The sequence below is a fragment of the Lates calcarifer genome, linkage group LG20 (assembly GCF_001640805.2).
Source record: "Lates calcarifer isolate ASB-BC8 linkage group LG20, TLL_Latcal_v3, whole genome shotgun sequence".
In the NCBI taxonomy this organism is placed as follows: Eukaryota; Metazoa; Chordata; class Actinopteri; family Centropomidae; genus Lates; species Lates calcarifer.
In genome coordinates this window covers 8,925,449-8,945,353 of record NC_066852.1, presented here as the reverse complement: position 1 = coordinate 8,945,353, position 19,905 = coordinate 8,925,449, and the positions used below count along the sequence as shown (strand labels likewise).

Sequence of the window (19,905 nt, the reverse complement as noted above, 5' to 3'; positions counted from 1 at the left end):
CTCTGATGTTGCTATGCAAGACTTGAATAAGGCACAGTTTGATAATGGTCGTTATAAAATACTCCACTATCAAATTAACCACTAAAATGCACATTGTGTAAATAACCTTGGAGAACAACACTGTTCTCTCCAGCTCTTAGTGTTTCTCAGATGATGAGTGCTCTCTGTGTTTCGCTTCGCTTGAAGCAGCCTGTTGCATAACCAGCACGTCGTACTGAATTCATCTGAGCAATCTTAAAAAAAAAAAAAAAAAAAAAAAAAAAAAAAAAAAAACGTCCCTGGCAGAAGCAGAAAATGTGTTGATCCGGTGGGGGCGCCGGCTCGAGTGTGTACCTGTTCCCTGTGCTGGTGCTGCTTTCAAAGAGCTGAGTGGGTGTTTATGAAGGAGGGCACCTCAAAAGTCTATTTCACAGAGTCACAAATTTGAATTATGTAATGCGTGTTGTATAATAGCCGAGAGAGGAATATGTACTGTATGTGTGTGTTCCAGGAGCAGCGGAGGAGTTGTTGTTGTTGATTGCATCTCTGCCTACTTCCATCTTTTCCTCCTCTCCCTCCAGTATGACCTGATGATGTTTCACTCAGCTGTCGTGAAGAAGGCAGGTCAACTCTGGTTAGGTAGAAGCCATCATGATCCAGCCACACTAATGCTACCACTGACTACTCGGTATCGATCACTGGTAGAAAACACTCTTGTGTAGATTCTAATCTGTCCTCTTTATCCGTGAATTGGAAGGAGACAGGGGAGAAAAACTGAGGATCAAAGCAGAGTGAAGGAGAAAGGCAGGGTAGTGTGGTACATCAGAGATGAAGTGTTCAGCTGCAGCTCCTCCTTACAAGCCTGAGGTGGTTTGTCTGTGCTGCTCTGCTAACACTGTTACACAAAGACTGGTCATCATAACAACACAATCATCAGGATGCTGAAGCTGGTGGAGTCTCCACTGATTGATTAATTGATTTTCCACTTAAACATTGACTCGTCTTCTTCACCTACTAATGAGGTTTTGACCCTACACTGATTTTTATTTATTTATTTTTATGGTCGTATTTCTTACTCATTATTGGTGACTGAAAGGAGGGACTGGGAGGGTGTGGGGGCTGCTGTGAATTAGTTAACAGAATAGCTGATCCAGTTCTGTTGGGAAAAAGAAAATGTCAGATCTTATGAAACTGATTTTCCTGATTGTGTGGGATTTTGTGTCCTTCATTAAGGAGTGTCCTCAGTTGTCTGCCCATTGTGCATCACCTCAGTCACATTTTGTGCTGAAAGTAATATTTAGACATTACAGGCCAGGCAGGACCTTCTTTGTTCAACAGCAGGAATAGTTCAACACTTAAGGGAAATATTCTTGTTGGCTTTCATGCCATAAGTTGGCTATAGCTAAAATGGCTATGGCTCATGATGGTGGGATGTCTTAGAAACAGTGTCACTGACACACTTCCAAAAACTTTCAAAAAAATGAGTCTTGTGGCAGTTTAAATCCAGTGTACTTGTGTGAAATATGGTCTTATCCAAGCCTCCTTTCCTAACATTTAGATAGCTGTGCTTAATTTTTTTCCGCCAGTGCGTTTTACTATAACCTCCAGTTGCGTAATACTTTCTCGTCTCATTTCGTGTCATTCAAGATCATCCTGTCACCTCGTCTCTCTCTACTAGTCCCATCTCTCTCCTCCCTGTTCGTGTAATCTTCCAGGTGGCTGCGTCCAGTCAGCTATGGGTTTACACTTCAGAGTGAATTATTCAAGCAGGTCAGCAACATTGTCATCCTGCAAGGCTGCACTCTCTTCATCACTGGAACTGGGTCACAGTGTTCAGATGTAACACAGCCTTGTCCCAGTCAAGCAGAGATCACAACTTTAAGCGTAGCGGGTTCACATCCACATCACACTTAAGGGCAGGGTGGTTTATATGAAGAAATCGCACCCAGCACCAGTCTACATCAGAAAGTGCTGCTGAAACACAGTAGAATATGTCATCCCCCAGATTAAAGTAATGCCAGGTATGACAGCAACTGGGAATCTTGTCTGTGCCCACAAATCCCGGAGCAAGGTACAGCACGTGGAGATGCAATCCAGAAATACCTGGACACCACAATGAAAGTAAACGCGCCATGGAAAGATTTCTTATCATAATCTCTTCAGCTACTTCCTGCTGTGGAAAAACTAGACCCAGACACTCAGGATTATGCAGTTTCATGATGTTTTGGTGCGTTATTAGTAATGTTTTTAAAAATCCCAAAAAGTTATTTTACACCACCACTTGGGGTTTCAAAAATGCAAATTTGCCTTGTACAGCTTTAACTTCATTTTTCATTATGGGTGTTTTTTTAAAGCAAACCCACGTTTTATCTCGGCTTGGGCTATATGCTGTATGCTGTTTGCCAGGGATGGGCGGATCAGTTGTAATTAAAGAAAGTTCACTGTGTTGTTGAGCTGTAATTATCTCCACAGAGAAGGCTCTGTTGTTTAGTGAACAAATACACTTTGAGCCAAGCAATGACACATTTGAATTTTGTTGTTGATTCTGCAGCTAATGTTGTGCCTTTTAGGATTTTCTTCAGCTGTAACTATGCGACAAAGAGAGATTGACTCAGTTGTTAAATATCAAATGTTAGGCTGACTTTTTTAGCGTTACTCGTGATTTACATTATCAGTGCCTACTGAGTTCTGATTCTGCTTTAAGTGAATACAGAGCATCAGCTGTCTCGCTCCTCTGTGCGGATAGACATCAGAGTAATTTAAATGCTAATCAAATCATAATGAAGAATTATGAAAACAGACAGACTAAATCAGAGGGGGGAGCAACAAACATGACAATTAGCAGTTATAGCAAATTAAGTGTAACTATGAATCACTAAAGATGCGAGGACCATCATGTATACAGAGTGTGACCTCGATGTTTGGTTGGAAGTTTGTCATGCAGAACCTGCAGCGTTACTGCTTCACCATTTGCTGTTGCATCAGTCTGCTTCTCAACCTCTTTTTGTGCTTTGTTTCCCCTTGCTCAGTTTATCTGCCTCTCTCTCGCTCTCTGTCCTTGCCTGCATCCAAATGTACTGATCAGACTCCAAAATACACTGTGGCAAAAAAACACTGGTTCTAAAAGGTTTTTCTGCTGAGTTGTGGCTACATTTACCTGTAAGTGAATTTCAGGGTTTTAAATATCTGGGTCTATTCTTAGCTTTTCATATCCTGAATGCTTTGTTTTTCCACCCACTCCCTGTCTCTGAGAGGATACATAAACTCGCTCCTGCTCTCATCCCAACCACACCCAACAACACACAACAGACTGGGGCTACATGCTAATGAAACCCTCTGCTGTGTCTTTCTCTTTTCCTCCTTCCTCACTCTCCATCACCACTTTTGTTCCAAAGTGCTTAATAAGTGATGGAGCGGTTAATCGGAGGAAGATGCCCCCCATCGGCTCAGATGAAAGAGAAACAGGAATAATCTGTAGCGCACCCTAAGGCTGTGATTTCCCACCCTGCCAACCCCCCCCCCTCCCGCCTCTGCACTCCCATCTTAGCACTCACACAGTACCCTGAAGGACCCTCCCTCAAATGCTCACCCCCCCACCCCACACACACACACACACACACCTCATTCTTTACTCTGTCTGCTCTTCATCCTGCCTAAGCATTAGAGAAGGCAGCAGGAAAGATCAAAGAGGCAGAGTGGGTCATCCTGTAGACATACTTACAGAGACCTTTCACATTAAATCTGATTGAATTATCCGCTCACAACATGGTTTGCGGCTATCAGTGTCACCCAGCCCGTCGTGGCAGCCGATTGCAGAGCACATATGATGAAAAACACTTCATCACGTCATTTTTGATGAGTAAGTTAAATAAGCCTGCCGCCGCGTCACCTTTTTTAATTTCTGTGTTAGACTGTGTAGCATGAGTTGGGGCTGCAGTTCTAAACCTGTGAATGAAAATGTGAATCCTGCTTCTGCTGTAAGTGCATGCAGACAACAAACCGCATGTTCACCATGACTGTCAAAATACAAGGTATCCAATTAGTGTTGTGGTGGAGATAATACTTGTTCTTTCTGCTAGCTGTGTAAATTTACAGAAGAATCCCTCAAATATTCAGTTGTAAAGAAATAGTTTGACATTTTTGGGAAGTATGTGTGTTATGTACTGTGTGATATTGTATTTTATGATATGATATAATGATTATCTATTCATTTGCTGAAGGTTACAGTAGATGAGATGATCAGTACCACTCTCATGTCCATGTGATGCTAGAATTAGGAGTCAGTTAGCTTAGCTTAGCATAAAAACAGGGAACAGAGGGACATACTCAAATGTCCTCCTACCAGCATTTCTAAAGCTCTTTAATATGTATAATTTTATTTGGTCAATCTGTGCACCAAAATGTAAAAATGATATGTTGTGTTTTTTGTTTGTTTTTTTTAATCAAGAATTGCATGTTTAAACTGTTTCTCTCTGGAGGTTCTGGACTCCCCACTAGGTTATAATTATTGACTTTTAGAGGTACCGGTTAGCACTTTTTGAACTCTGAAGTGAGTCTTTATGCTAAATTAAGCTAACCAACTCCTGGTTCTAGCTTTATAGTTAAAGCTCAGACATGGTATCTATCTTCTCTTGGTAAAAAAGAAAAAGCAAAAATTCTTATTTCCAAAATATTTTTTCCATTTAACAATAAAAAATACCAGGCCTCCATACATTTTCCACAAGTTAGGCAGGACAAGATAGAACATGCACAGTGAGAGGCCCCAGCTGGATTTGAGCCTAGGACCTTTTTACTGTGAGCAGAGACACAATTCAGCTTCCTATTGAAAAATCTGGAGTTGATGTTATATATTCCAGCTATGACTTAGGATGTAATTTATGGCAAAATTGTATCACACACAAGGTTTGTTTCACACAAAGGGGGAATACGGTGAAGGTCAACCACAAAACATTTACGGGCAGATGTTTTCAGCAGCTGAATAATGCTCCCAAGATATTCACTGTACTGTCTTGTTACATGGCAAACACCTGACTCTGGACTGACTTCATTACAGAGTGTCAGGACCATCCCATATTCATTAGCCAGGCATGGATTCAAAGCTGCTCCATATTCATGTCAGAGCGCCGTAGTCATTAAATTGATCATTAATTTATCTCCGGATCTCAAAGGTCTCTGTGATTGGCAGAGCAGTGCTGAAGCTTGCAGGAGCAGAGGCTGGAGAATCGCAGAATCAACAGAATCATGCTGCTTTTCAGGGAGTGGCCATATTCCCAGATGGAGTTTGGAGTGGAAACCAGGACTTGGTTCAACACCCCCACCCCCCCTTCTGTCTGGTCATATGGAGCAGCTTTACGAGGGGCTGTGCCACCCAGCCCATCTATAATTAAGAGCCAGGACTGGTCCTGATGTCAGAGCATAGGCACTCAGTCCTGAACCATCTGTTCCCTCACCTTTTCATGTTTTATCTACATATTTGAAATTAAATAGATTGTGAGTTGGGTTGTTAATACGCTGTTCTTTGGACCTTTGGTGGACAGATTTCCAGCAGCAAGAGCTCCTTGGAATAGAAATGGAAGAAAGATTGGGTAGTTGGTACGACCCAAAAGAAGACAGAAGTATCAGCCAGAGCAAACTGAACTTGAATAAACAGAAAAGGGGGAAAAGGCAAGCCAACTGTCACACCAACACAACAGCAATGAGTGCTTAGCTCTGAACCTGATAAAAAAAAAAAAACCATCTCAAGGATTACCATTTTTACTAATTACTCTCTTTTCTTTCATGTAGGCTCTTATTCCCACAAGAACTCTTAATCTCATCTCCCTGTTGAACACACTCCTCCTCCCCTTTGCATCTTTCCTCTTTTTATCATTCCCAAGTCTCCCAAGCTCAAGGCCCCACGCAGTTCATCCTCTCACACTGTTAATTTATCTCTACAGTACATTTTTATTTATGCGAGGGCCTTTTAGGAAAATAAGGGGGCTATTATTCCACTCTTTTTACATGCAGCAGAAACCCATCCAACCAACTAAAAAAGGGAGCTGAAATAGTTTGCCTCCAACAAGATTCAGACAAATATTATCATGGCACATCGCTATCCTGTTATTATTTTTGCATTTAAATGTCACGTATGGAGTAAATTTGGGTTTTGGTGAACTGTGGCGGTCTGTGTGCAGCCTGTGTGTGGAGTTGTGTGAACCCAAAGTATTCTGGGTTAACATGTCTGCATGTATAGTGTGAAGGCATGGTTTCATTGCCATAAATAAGTTATTCACTAAGTCTAGAGAGAGTGGAGCACTGGATATATGAATATACAGTATGTGCTGGGGCGTGCATACGTGCATGCATGTTCACCCCATGATTTTTTTGACGTGATGTGTTGTGAAGTGTTGGACTCTGGTTGACCCTGTCATATAGAGGCCTGAAAGCTGCTGCTTCTGCGCTAAAGAATAACTGTGCCCTGTGTAACTGAGAGCGTTTGTCACCTGAGCATCCTTCTTGGTTGCAAGCTCATGATTGTGAATATAGATGTACAGAAAAAAAAGGCATGGAAAAGTATGCAGAAGGAAACAGTGGAGTCAGTGGAGCTGTCTGTATCTGTCGACTTTCAGGCTTTCTTGACAGTTAAAAGGGAAACTAGCAGCCAAAAACATTTGAATACATGTGCAGAGAAATGTTAAAATTAGAGCTATGCATGACTGGAAAGAAGAAAGTAGCATCATCCTTAAAGTAAGCCTGTGTGACGTTTGCTGAACAGAAACTATGGCCGCAAATGAATATTACAAGAAAATGGTTCATGCTAAAACAAAGTGTAAGAGGAGGACAGAGACAGAGGACCTCAGGTCGGTGAACACAATCACTAGTGTCAGTTATACAGCAGTACTGACCTAAATTTTGCTAAGATTAATTAAAAGTGGCCACCATCAGCTACCTGTTCTACATGACCAAGAAAGGTTGCATCAGTAAAACTCCTGTTTTGAATTTAGGAGATTAATAATGTGTTATTTCTTCTCTCAAAGGTTACGTAGTCCCACTTTAAAGTCTATAGAAAATTAAGATTACACACACCGTGTTATGTACAGCTTTAAAAAGTGTCCCTTGAAAGTGAAGAGTTTTTTGTTTTGGAAACTGAATATTTTGTGTTTTTTGTCGATGACACAGACGGAGGAATTAGACGACATCATCTTTGGTTTTTAAATCTTAATAGGAGTTTGTCATTACTGTTGAATCATCTAAATGTGACTAATCAACATTAAATACAGATCTCAATGTTCATGTCACTGTAAAATTCAGTGTTTCTGCTGTCAGGTACATCCAATTTTTTGCCAGCTCAGTTTTTAGTGCTGCAGTAATCCACACAGTGAGGTATACAGCCTCTGAATTTGAGAAAAACAGAGCAGAGGTAGGAGATTGGTTCTTTGTATTGGCAGATACAAGACTGAGTTCAGGTATCAGAGAGAAAAAGTTGGATCCCCATAAAGAATAAATTGACTTATTCAGGACTACAGTGAAAGGAACATTTGAAATCATTCAGGCAATGATGATGAATATGACTTTTTTTCCCAGCATATGTTTCTTTGATGGATGCTGTGACAGCAGGACTCTGTTACAACAAGTCACATATATAACAGTTAACATATACTCATCTATTTCTGTTCCCCTTTTCTCTCTCATCTTGCCCAAAAATATCTCCTGTCTCCCTGTGGTTTTCTTTTTCTCCCATTTGCAAAACATGGTTTTCCCAGACATTCTTTCCAAGACATGACGCATGGAGTGTGTATATCTCATAGTTACGAACCCTTGGAGTTAAAAATACTCTGTGGGGAGGGTTGGCTGAGGTCCCTTCCATATCAGCCCACCCTGCCCCCGTTCCCCTATGTCATCCGTCCCAAAGTCAGACATAAAGGCTATTTTATCTTCACAACAGAACACACATGAACCCACATGTTTTTGCATCATGGTGTCGTACTCTCTGCTACTGTCTGAGACACCTCATGATGACTTTGTTTAGGGGTGTGTTCAGAGGTTACATGGAAATGACACACTTGCTGTCTCTGCTGGTAACTGGTAGTAGAGGGGAATTATGATTTACAAATATGAAGTCATCTAAAATATCAATAATCAGTCATTTTAGTGACTTTAAAGGAACTATTTGTAAGTTTTGTTACATAGCCAACATTAGTATTAACAGCTGTTACTTATCAATCTAGAAGAAACCTTGTGAGTTCAGCATCAAACTTACCGTAATTTCTGGAATATAAGCCGCTACTTTTTTCACACGCTTTGAACCTTGCGGCTTAAACGATGATGAGGCTAATTTATAGATTTTTACGGGCTAACGAGCTTCATGCCGCAAAAACATTTAGTCTTGTCACATCACACCAGTGAAATTACAGAACAGGTCACAGTGGACCAATGAAACTGTTGGAATTAGATCAAACGCACTCACACTAAATTCTTCAGATCAGTCATTTTGCACTTAATGCACACACCCTCATCATGGAAAACACACGAAGAAATGCATATGATGCAGCTTTTGAGTTAAAGGCAATTGATCTGGCTGTCGAAAAAGGAAATAGAGCTGCTGCATGTAAGCTTGGCATCAGTGAATCGATGGTGAGATGTTGGAGACGGCAGCGTAAATGTGTAAATATCTCATGTTACAACGTAGACACCTGCGGCTTATAGACAAGAGCGGCCTGCATATGTACACATTTTTTTTCATTTACGCTAATGTTCTGCTTCTAGTTCTATCACCTCTTTTTTTTTCGACTGAAGTTAGCATGCTAACTAGCTAGCCTCGGCCCAGCCGGCCCGTCTCATCACTTTCCGATGGCTGTAACGTCAAGACTGCCCTGAAGAGATAGTGCTGCTCAGAGGGCGTATTCTAACATCTTATATGGTAAACACAATGATAGTTGAATTTCTTGGCAAGTGGTCGTCACCACTACCCGCCCCCGTCGAAAAAACCCTGCTCAGCGGCAGAGAGAATGTACAAACAGTGTCTTTTATGATCTCAGTGTTTGTAGATAGAGATATTGAAAAATGTTTCCACAGGGATTAAATCTGATTCTTTTCCCTAGTAGAGAGAGATAATTTGCAGAAGAGCTGTTTATTTTGGACTACATATTTATGCATCTCACTTCCCATCCTAGTAAACACAGCTGTGTCCCACCATTTCTGTAGATCAAGGAAATTGTGTAACATGCTCCTCTCTTCTTATCTGAACCCCCTTTATGAATCACTGTACAATCAGCACGCATCAGTCGACCTGCCAGTACACACCAACTCTGAATCATAACTACCACTCAGCCCAGCAGTCTGCCTTACTGGTCTGGAGGTTTTAAAATGCAATGTCGTGTCTGTAACCTTTCCCCAGCGGAATATTTCCTAATTCAAATGAGATAGGACACAGTGGATGGAGATGGAGTTTGACAGGCATACACAGACTCCCAAGCCCACGATCGATCCATTATACAGAGGGAATACGCCTTTTAAGAGCAGCCAGCTCCGGCTGTCCTGTTGAATAAAGATGGTGATTCGCTCTGCGTGTCTCCCAGGATGTGCGAGGCGGCGTACATGTGTGGATGTCTTTGAGTGACTTTCCAATGTCAACAAACAGGCTTAGTGAAAAAAGGGTTAAAGCATTGTAGTGGAAAAATGCACACGCACAAATTCACAGTGAACAGAGGGGAAATGGTGGAGCTCAGAGAACTGTAAGATTGTGGTGAGGAGAAGTCATCTGCAGAGAAAGGCACAATAACACAGACAGAGGAGGAGGAGGAGGGTTGAAAGAGAAGGAAAAACGTGTCGCATTTTGAGATGATATGACAATGCGGAGGCTTTTAAAGCTCGTGAGATTTTTACTGAGATAAGTTTTTGGCAAGCAAATATGCCTGCCGTTCATATTTATCAGTCATTACCCCCCCACACACACTTTAAAGTTTCACACCTTTTCTGCCTCCTCTTCATCCATCACATTCCTCTCTCTACTCACTTCCTGAGTGTGCTGACCAGCTCTGGGAAAGGTTGAAAAGGGGTCAAAGTCCTGAACTAAACACAGTACAGAATTTAGCAGTCCACCCCCCACACCCCCGCCCCCACCCGCACGCTCCCTCCTCCATTCCTCTTTCACTCTCCCTCTCTCTGCTCTCCTTCCCATTTCTCATTGAGACTGTTTATTACTCCCTCCACCCCTCCCTCCCCTCTTCGGAGGTGTGTCCATCAACATCTGGAGAAGCACAGCCGCTCAGTGACAACGGGAGCTCATTCACTCCCCGATCTCCCTCCCTCTTCTCTCTCTCCCTCTCTCCCTCTTCTCTCTCTCTCTCTCTCTCTCTGCCTCGCTCTAGCGCTCTGTATCTGTGTTTGCCGTTGTGGAAGTCAGATTGCACAGCGAGGAGATGTTGGCAGTTGACTGTGGAATGAGCTCACAGAGAGAGGCACCAACGTGGAATTATCATCAGGTTTATCAAGGAAACCATGGCAGCGCCTTGTTCTCTTCCCTTTCATCACTCGTCCCTTTTTTGAACTGAAAATCATCTGGGAGACTTTTTTTCCTTCCTTTTTTGTTGGTGAAATCCCCCAAGCGTTTTTTTCAGCGCCTGGTCCGGTGATCTGTTAGAGGTTACGTGGGGACCCATCCTGCCCTCCCCACACACACACACACCTCGCAGTAAGCAGCGCACTTCCTCCACCTGTGTTTTGGTGGAAGGGGAGAATCAGAGGTTTTGGGATGACGGAGATCCTGGTGTCGGATGTAAACTTGAACTCGGTGTGTGAGCGCCTGGAGCAGCACTGCTGCGTGGACCAGAACCAGCACAATCTGTCCAGCCAGCCGCAGACCCCTGTGCTCAAGAGGCACACCAACACCGGGGCCAAGCTATGGGGCCGCGTCCGCAGCAAGCTGCTCAGACAAAAGGTCTCTGGCTGACATATGCACACACACACGTCACATACATGCACAAGCTGTGTTTCCTCTCTTTTATCTTCTGACCCTTTGCATTTGCTCTCTCCTGTTTGTCACTGTGTCACTTCCATCTGTTTGCTCTGTGTGTCTTTTATTCTCAGTGTATTCCTCTCCATGTGCGTGCGCTCTCTCCCTGGGTGTCTTTCTTTCAGCGCAGAGTTGACTATTGTTCTTATCTGATGGGTTTATTGACTGCGGTAGAGGCAGTGATGTGGTGCTAAATCGGAAAGTGGCTAACCTGTGACCTGCGGTAACACCTGCCATAGTACATACAAAAATAGAGAAACTTTCATTTATGCTTTTGTTCTTCTTAAATAATCTTAAACTTAAATACCTCATATTTATTTGATGTTACTTACTGTAAAGATAAGCTTAAAAGTGGTTTTATTCTTCAGATAAAAATATCTGTCAAGGATCGATCCTCCACCACAAGCAGATACATCCTGATGTTAATGTTTTGATAAATAACACAGATTAAGAAGACGTCTTAATTCCCAGGATGCTAGACTGTACAATTTTTCAAGAGGTGAAAATCACCATCACTTTAGAAACCTCTGTGTGTTTATTTGTGGGATAATCACTTCCTCCTCCCTGCTGTCGCTCCTGTCACTCTCTACATCCACCAGCCTTTGTTGGTTTTCATTTAAAGCTCCCTGTGATGAGTACACAGTATTTCCAAATAAAATCCTGTTGGTTATGGTCGTGTTTCAGTATCAGACCAGCTCCCTCTGCTGTTCATTTTTAGGCATTGAACTGATCCAATGCCCTTTTGGCATTTTCAAGCTCAGATATTTTTTACCTCCACTAATTAACTGTCACATTATCTCAAATAGCTCCTGAAACATGTGTCTGGCATGTTTACATCAGGGATTTTTTTATGCAGTTACTATAGCAAAGGTAAAAGCTGGGGTTAAACTTCGACATTTTTGCAGTATTTAGCCAATTACCAGCAGTTTCCCCCACAGTGTTTTGTTACTCATAAACTATTGACATTTCATTGTGTGTGCATGATTTTTTTCTAATTCACTCGAATTTTTGATCAAAATTAGATGGAAAACAAAGCAGTCATGGTGTGTGCTATTATAGGATTGAGGTTCATTCAGAAAGGGCAATTATTGTGATTTGGTGAAAATGTTGAGGTTGGACTGAATGACCTCTTGTGTTGGGGGATCTGTTACCCAAAAATGGGCGGGCACGCACACACACACACACACACACACATGCACATACACAGGTTTGGTGTGGCATAGTTTAAATGCAGGTTCTGGATAGTGACTCATGTGTGGGAGCAGGAAAAGAGGCACCTTCTTTTTTCTCCAGATGCTTTTTAAATGTGGAAGGTGGAAGCACGTGAGCCTGCTCTGGTTCTATGCATAGCTTTGCACACACAACTAAGACTAATGTGTGAAGATGTGAGCCCTAGATGTATTTCTCTGTCTTAATTCACTGTATTTTTGCTTGTTTATTCATCAGTCCTCCTCATCTTAATCATGAGTGCCTCGCCAGCACTTTGAGGTGTGTGCGTAATAACCCAGATCAGAACAAAGAATCCAAGTTGAGAGTTGGCTTGACCTTTTGCATCAGTGCTTTCCATTATTCAACAGGCCTGAGGAAGGCTGACCACTGGTCATACTGAGCGGGATAAAACAGGAATTACATACTAAGCCCGGACTTTACGGGATTGACCTGCAGGTCCTGTATTGATTAATTCCTCCCCTCTCTGTGCACAAATCCCCATGTCTTAATGTCAAAGAACGTGACTAAGGAGGCTTCTGTATTTATTTTGTTGCTATCCAGATTTGGCAGCACTGTAGTTAGTTGCATGTGATTCTACCTCCCTGCTCAGAAATCCCCGTTCTGTGAAGTCCCATTCATCCATTCATTCATTTTGAATGCCAGGTTTTGTGAGTGAACTTGTGTTGAAGTTTTTCTTTGCTCAGCTGCCTTCTGATCCTGTCAGCTATGTGATGGTGAATGCTGTGTGATGGTGGGGAGGCGATAATGAAATACAACATGTCAGGAAGGACTTCATTTTCAAAACATCAAAATCTGATGTCTGAAAGGTCTTTGTAAAATGCCCTGTTTTTATGTTGAAGATAGGACAGGGCTAATACATAGTTTTTTCATTACATGTACTTTTAGAAAAATAATTCTTTTTCTGAATTGTTTTTGCTATCTTTATTTTTCCTTTTAAATTGATGAAATTTACTCAGAAATTTGTCTTAAAATTGTCTTGAAAATAAATCAGTTTAGCTTTCTAAAACATGCAAATAACTGTTATACAGCGACTTTGAGTGTTATTTTCAAGAATTACTGAAGGCTGCGGGGAAAGCAGACTTGAGGGCATATTGTTGTTTTTTGTTTGTATGTATCTGTGCCATGCATGTTGTTATTCACAGGGTGTTTAGAGGAATGTGGATGTTAAAGGATGCAGGACTTGAAGCACACCGGGGAATAGTCTTTACTCCTTCAGCCTAAAGCGGCACCTAATTAAGACACAGTGTGATGAGATGAGAGGTTGGCTGGAAACACTAATTGGCCCAGAACCAGACATAATATATTATATGTGTCCCAGCAAAAGAACAAATGATGATTAAGCTGTTACCAGGCTGTGTGTTTAACCATCACATTTGGACTTATTTTGGCTGATGAATTGTTTGCTGGGCACGTTTGGTTTTATTTTCTTTGTGGACTTTCAGTCAGCTTAGCAGGGAGAACAATGGAGCTGTCGTGCTGGCTTAGCCGTGAAAGAGAATCAGATCCAACCATTATTATCCGCCCTCTGCCTCGCTCATCCCACCTCTCGCCCCCGCTGCATTTTAGCCCACATATGAAATTATGCTTTTCCATTTGAGTATGTTGATTAGTGCAGATGAGATATTAGGGTTTCATCCCTCCTGCGTGCCTAAAATGCCAGGCAGTCCCCTAATGGCCTTTTATATAGGCCACATAAATCTCCGTCTGTCCCCACCGGAGGGCATAGCCTTTTATTGGCCCCAATCCATCCCCAGCATGCAGGATCTGCGATTGGTTAATGAGCTCCAGGAGAGACGAGGCAGGTCTGTAAAGCATTCGCAGGTTGATACCCACAATGACCCCCTCGCTTCTGGTCCTGCAGCAGGCCGTATACAGGGTGGCTTTAATCTCCATAGGGTGACAACAAGGTATTAATCACCTAATTAGGCACTGAGAGTTAGGAGATGTGGGTTCTTGGTATGTTCATCACATGCTTTAACAGTGGTCTGGGCTTAGATAATGACCGGAAAGTTGTGAGAGCGTGCAGTTCTACATAAAGAGGATGACTCATAGTTACCACATGAGCAGAGAGAATTCAAAAAATGTATCTGGAATATTGAAGGACGATCAGTTTCTGAGTTGTTCTGCTGGTTTATTTCAGTAGGTTTTTTAGCTGTTTTCTGAAACTTTTCTGAGCTGAAATAACCAAACCAGGAGGAAATGACATTTTTCAGCTCAGTGACACACTCCAACTTAGTAATCAAAACTTGGTGAATGTTAAATCAGAGCTGAAGCGGGACCCCTCTGATCATCGAGCTGGCACCTGCTTCAAAACAAACACTTTGTACTTCCTGTTTTGCAGTGACAGTAAATTTTGTTGGCTCCACTGAGTAAACATACGTAGAGATGATCTAATGGCTTACAAATGGTACATGCTGTTAGAGGCAAAGATCACAAATGACCTGGATAGTGAAGTAATGAGTGAGCCCACAACTATGCAATGTCCCCACAAGACTGCAGATCACCGCAGATCTCTCCAAGAAAAACATGAGGGTTCATCACATGACAAAAATGTGACTTGGATCCCAGTCTCTTGGTAGCATATGTGAGTTTTGTCTCTGCTGTTCTACATTAAATCAGAAATTTGTCTGTGTAACAATGGAACAAAGTGGTGTTTGTATCTGGGTTTTATATAACCGTTGTGGGGCCCCTGATGGGAGCTGAGTAGTAACATCCGGAGAGGTCGTAAAGAGATTTCAGAAACCATGTTTCATGCTTTTTTTGATTTTCAGATTTTCACCGTCCATTTTTAGGCCAATGTCAATCTTTACAGAGTGTATTCATATTCAACATTCAAAAATGTGGAAATCACTTGAGTGTTTTTAGGGGAAAAAAATGAAAGCACTATTGAACGAAGGAAGTGCATGTTTGACTCAAAATCACAGCATTAAAGGGCTTTTTCTCTCTTTTTCTGTTCCTGAGTGTGGGGCACCTCACAATTCTTTCTGCATCAGCACCACTCTTACTCACCCAGGCTGCAGGCAGGGTTGTGTTGCGTAAGTGTAGTATGAATCTGTGTGTTGTTGTTTACAGGCCCTATAAGAGAATCACACACACTGCCCCGCAGAGATGGTAGCCCACTCCACAAATCACAACCCTCTGTTGGCTGAAAACCTTCGCCGATTGGCTCAAACTGGGAAGTTAGTGGACGAGGCAACATGGCAACTGAGTCAAAAGACCTCACATGGCCACAGTGACATCAGCAGCTGTTGAGTAAAAGATGCTCTCACTGATGCACATATAAACATTATGCTTATGCGGCTCATGAGTCTAAAAATAGTTATGTGTTTCTGTTCCATGAGGCAGATATACTGCAGTGTGATGTGTTAACAAGGAGTGAAAAAAAAGGCTCAATCACTGTACAAACAATTCCTGTAATCCTACTAAAACCAAGGAGCCGTGCAGTTTGAGCTACGTTCTAATTAAAGCACTAATAAAAAGCTTTCTGCAGCTGAATGAATATTTAATCAGCCAGAGAGCAGCAGTGGAAAACTGCGATGAAACACAAAGGACAAATTAAACAGAAATTCATTAATTTAGCATATCACAAGATCATGTTGTGTCTTGAATATTGTCACCAGCATGCATTAACTCTCCAGCACAGCAACAATAGGCTAATTAAGTGTATAGGGATTTTATTATTAAAGGCGTTACACATCACTTCAGTTACTGGCACAGTATCTTCTGCTGTTTTAATGCACCTTTACTCAGATTGTTTTTGTCTTGGATCCACATGAACCAGCACTCATTTATGAAGGACGTTATATTCATATTATGTAGAACAAACTCCATATTAATTAAAACTGAATACATTTAAATCTGAGCAAAACATGGTATTAAATGTACAAAATTTCTCACTGGTAGGTTCAGTCTTAATGTTTAGATTCAGTGTCCCAGTTCAGTCATTTAAGTAATAACTTGTAAAAGCACATTTTGTGGACATATTGCAGGTTTGCACTTTTTCAGTGAAGTTTGCTTTCATGTAAAATATTCTAATAGATGATCATGCCACAGACATGCCCCTGGGCCAAACATGTTTTTACTGTGTCAGACTTTATGCATGATTTTTGCTCTAAGAAATCAGGGAGCTGAATGTATTATTCTCCTGCTGCAGTGCTGCAGTGCTGAAGCATGTCTCCTGTGTGTTGTGTAGGAAATGGAAACAGGTCCAGAGGGGAGCAGACCTCTGACTGTCCTGCTGTGTCGGTCTGTTGTTGCTGTCAGTCTCATTACGGCTGCAGAAGCAGTGAGGCTCACATGTCACTCACTGGTGAGGGAGGGCAGGGATTATGTTTGCAGAGCAGAGGGAGGGGAGCTTGCAGCCAGTTCCCGTAGTGTAGTGGTTATCACGTTCGCCTAACACGCGAAAGGTCCTCGGTTCGAAACCGGGCGGGAACAGCACTTTTTAATCTGTGGCAAAGAGGTTAAATCATTGAACAGAGGGTGAAACGATGATTATCTTTGTTTATAATAATTTAATGGTTGATAAAAATGCTAAGCTGGTGACTGATGGTCCTAACAGAGACCCATTTATTAATCTTATCAGTGTAGGCAATTTACTGTTCTAACTCATTTGAATATCTCAAATCTCCTTTTTCCACATTGTTACAAGGATACTTCTTGTTTTATCCAAAGAGCAGAGAACCAGAGGGCAAGAGAGCAGTCAAGTCTTTAGTTTTAGTCATCACATTTTCAGAAAAGGTCTTTTTCACCCAAAAGTCATTATCACCACTTATAATTCATCATTAAGACAAATAAAAATGTAAATAAATGAACTTTAGGTGAGTTTACTTCCCCACCAAGTCCCTCTTTTTCTTTTTGTTGCAAAAAAAGGAAGAGAGCAGACTATTTTTTCTCCTGCATTGCCTGCACGAAAGAAAGACTATGTGGCACAGAACAGCATGACTTATCTTATCTGCTTTGTTCTGTCCCTGTAGATCAGTCAGGGCGAAGTACAGGCTGTATGTACATCCTGGCTCACGGCTGTCTGCTGAACAGGGAGGAACCATCCCTTTCTGTAGGGCCTACAAGTGGCAGCCACATGCCTCCTGTTGCACTTATTTCAAATGCTCAAACACATAGAGGAACGATGACATGAGTGTATATGTGGGTTGTGGGTGTGTGTGTTTGAGAGAATGCAGAGACCAGGTTTAGTGCCCCATGCACAGAGCTGAGAGAGAGTGAATGGGCAGTGTAGTTACCAGCTGAGGCCCAAACCTGGCACATTTAGAGAACAATGAGTTCCCATATAACAGTGTGATGTGCTGGTCCTTGAAACACACACACACACACACACATATTTATTGTATTCTATATTCGGCAAAGGTTTTGAAGTGTGTGCTGCAACTGGAATGCGTACAAATCAGTGTAGGCGACGGTCTGCTAGATTTGAAGTATTTCTGTGCTTTGTCTCAGGCTGCAGTCTGTTCTGGTCTCTCCTCAATCACACATCCCTGATAGTTTTCACGGTCCTGCAAATAGAGCTTTGACACCGCAGTGATGCGATCCTAATCAAAACCATATTACCCTGAGGACGTCTTTGAGGAAAAAAAAAAAAGAAACACAAGATTGACTTCTGACTTTTATCTTTTCCTAGACATCTGCATGAATGCGCACATATACTGTAGATGCTCATGTGCTCGAAATTCCCCTCAAGCATTCCTTTTCATCTTTCTGGACAGAATTAAATGGGGACTAAAACGATGCTGGACTCTGGCTCCTTAAAAGGTCTGAAAAGGTCTAAATACACAGTAAATCAGCTGTAAATGATTCTTTGAAATACATTTTTTTCAGTATATCTTATTTGGTTTTAAATCACCATTCATTCCTTTTTCCATTTCCTTCTATGAACGCATGTCCACCTTCACTGTCAGATTTAGACAGGCTTTATTTTTTTATTTTGGTTTCTAGGCTGCATTAAAAAATCTCCCTTGTAACTACCTTTGCCTCTCCAGCCGCTGTTACCTGCTGCCCTCTTCCTGCTGGTTCCCCGCCTGAGACGTCACTCAGGATTAAACCTGTAATCCTCCTTCAGCTTTGTTTAAACCAGCCGCCTGGACACGTCCCCCAATAAGTCACAGTTCATTTCCAAGAAACCTGCTCCTTGTCATGCAACCCTTCTGACGTTTTTTGTTCTTTATTCTGAGCATAATATTTGGTAGAAAATAAGTCAGTCAGAGTTTGCTTCGTGCAGGCCTCCACAGCCAAGTTGTTTGCAGTCATCCCTTAAAACCAACTCATTTCCCAGGAAAGGAACAGGGGGGAAATGGGCTAAGTTCCTCTCTAAGTATTTTTTAATAAAAAAGCCCAGTTGAGGATACTCTTGGGATGGGTCAGAGAGTATAACCGCTGCCTGTAAAGGCTCCTTTTTGTTTTTACAACCCTATTTGAGTACATTCATTTTTAATCAGGTTTTTTAGAAATTAACAGAGGGTAATAGAGAGGAAATAGGTTGGAGGAATGTTTTTTGTTTTTTCAGTAAATCTTTGAGGGGCTACAGGAGGCATCGTCAATAAGTCCTGGATCTTTGCCCACTTCTCTTCTTGGCAGTAGCTGTGTAAAGACCCAGTTGCAGTGATTACCTGTCCCTCGTCTCAAACCCAAACCCTGCTGGGAAAACAAGCTTTAACGATAATAGGAATGCGTGAAACCAATGCCAAATGGCCTTTTTACGAGGTAATGAAATACGCTCACTGAGAACTTTTAATGGTTGCAGCCTAATGCTGACAATGGAGAAGTGTGCTGCCCTTGCGCTCATCCAACAATCATTATTTTCCTCTAAGTTGAGCATATCACCATGCAGGGTTGTAATGACATAACTGTGTAGTGCAGATGCTCAAACAGCCTATAAAAAAAGCATTAGCTGTTGTGGCCTCACACAGCGGGCACAGACTCCAGGAAACTTAAAGCAACAACAAGCTGCCATCTATCACGTCTCAGAGGGCATCATGGGACATGTGATCCAGACTTTAAGAATGTGTGTGGTGAAGTAGGCCAAGTGTCTGAGCCAAGTTGGAGCCCTTATTGGACCCCCAAGAGACTGCGGAAGGCATATGTGGGAAACATCAGCAGCATCATTCTTTCCCAAAGTAGACTTAGTGGCTGAGTCGTTGTAAAGCAGCAGAAGCAGGACACAGGCCACAACAACAGCTTGACTGGGATCTGGTTCAGAGGTTAGAAAAATGGAGACGCTCTAAGGTGGACTATCTGCCCAGAGCGGGAGGGGGCAGCTGTCAGCCAGTTCCCGTAGTGTAGTGGTTATCACGTTCGCCTAACACGCGAAAGGTCCTCGGTTCGAAACCGGGCGGGAACAGCACTTTTTCATCTCTAACGAAAACAAGGTGAATGTCTTAAATAAACAGCAAGTGTTGAACTCACTGCTGTTTGATTTCAATGAGCTCAAATGTGGATAAAAAGAACTTAACTTCAGGGACACGTCATAGATGCGGGGTAACTCCATGAGTTCATGATTTTCCCTGCAGCTGCCATTATCCTTTAAAACAACAATCCTAAATGGCCTTTAGGATGAATCTTAGTTGTTTTACTTCTTTTTTTCTTTTTTTTCTTTTTTTTGCTAATTCAGTGAGATTCTTGCTAAGTGAAATGTGAAGGAGTGAATCTGATCCATCATCATCTTTCACATACTTGAGCTACTCCTTCTTCAC

The 19,905-nt window shown here is 42.0% G+C and overlaps 1 protein-coding gene and 2 non-coding genes across 7 annotated transcripts in view; all 3 read left to right on the top strand.

Moving 5' to 3' along the window:
• abr (ABR activator of RhoGEF and GTPase) overlaps positions 1-19,905 on the top strand; it is a 126,147-nt gene that overhangs the window by 99,766 nt on the left and 6,476 nt on the right. The window contains exon 1 of one of the 5 annotated variants that reach the window (XM_018691426.2): positions 10,256-10,897. The exons of the other annotated variants lie outside the window; for them this stretch is intronic. Within the exon in view, the coding sequence (XP_018546942.1) occupies positions 10,712-10,897 (186 nt within the window). The 5' untranslated portion in view covers positions 10,256-10,711. Of the gene's footprint in view, positions 1-10,255; positions 10,898-19,905 lie in introns of those variants that run through there. 5 annotated transcript variants of the gene reach the window in all.
• trnav-aac (transfer RNA valine (anticodon AAC)) lies at positions 16,567-16,639 on the top strand. The gene has a single exon. It is a non-coding gene; the product is annotated as a tRNA-Val (tRNA).
• On the top strand, positions 19,481-19,553 carry trnav-aac (transfer RNA valine (anticodon AAC)). The gene has a single exon. It is a non-coding gene; the product is annotated as a tRNA-Val (tRNA).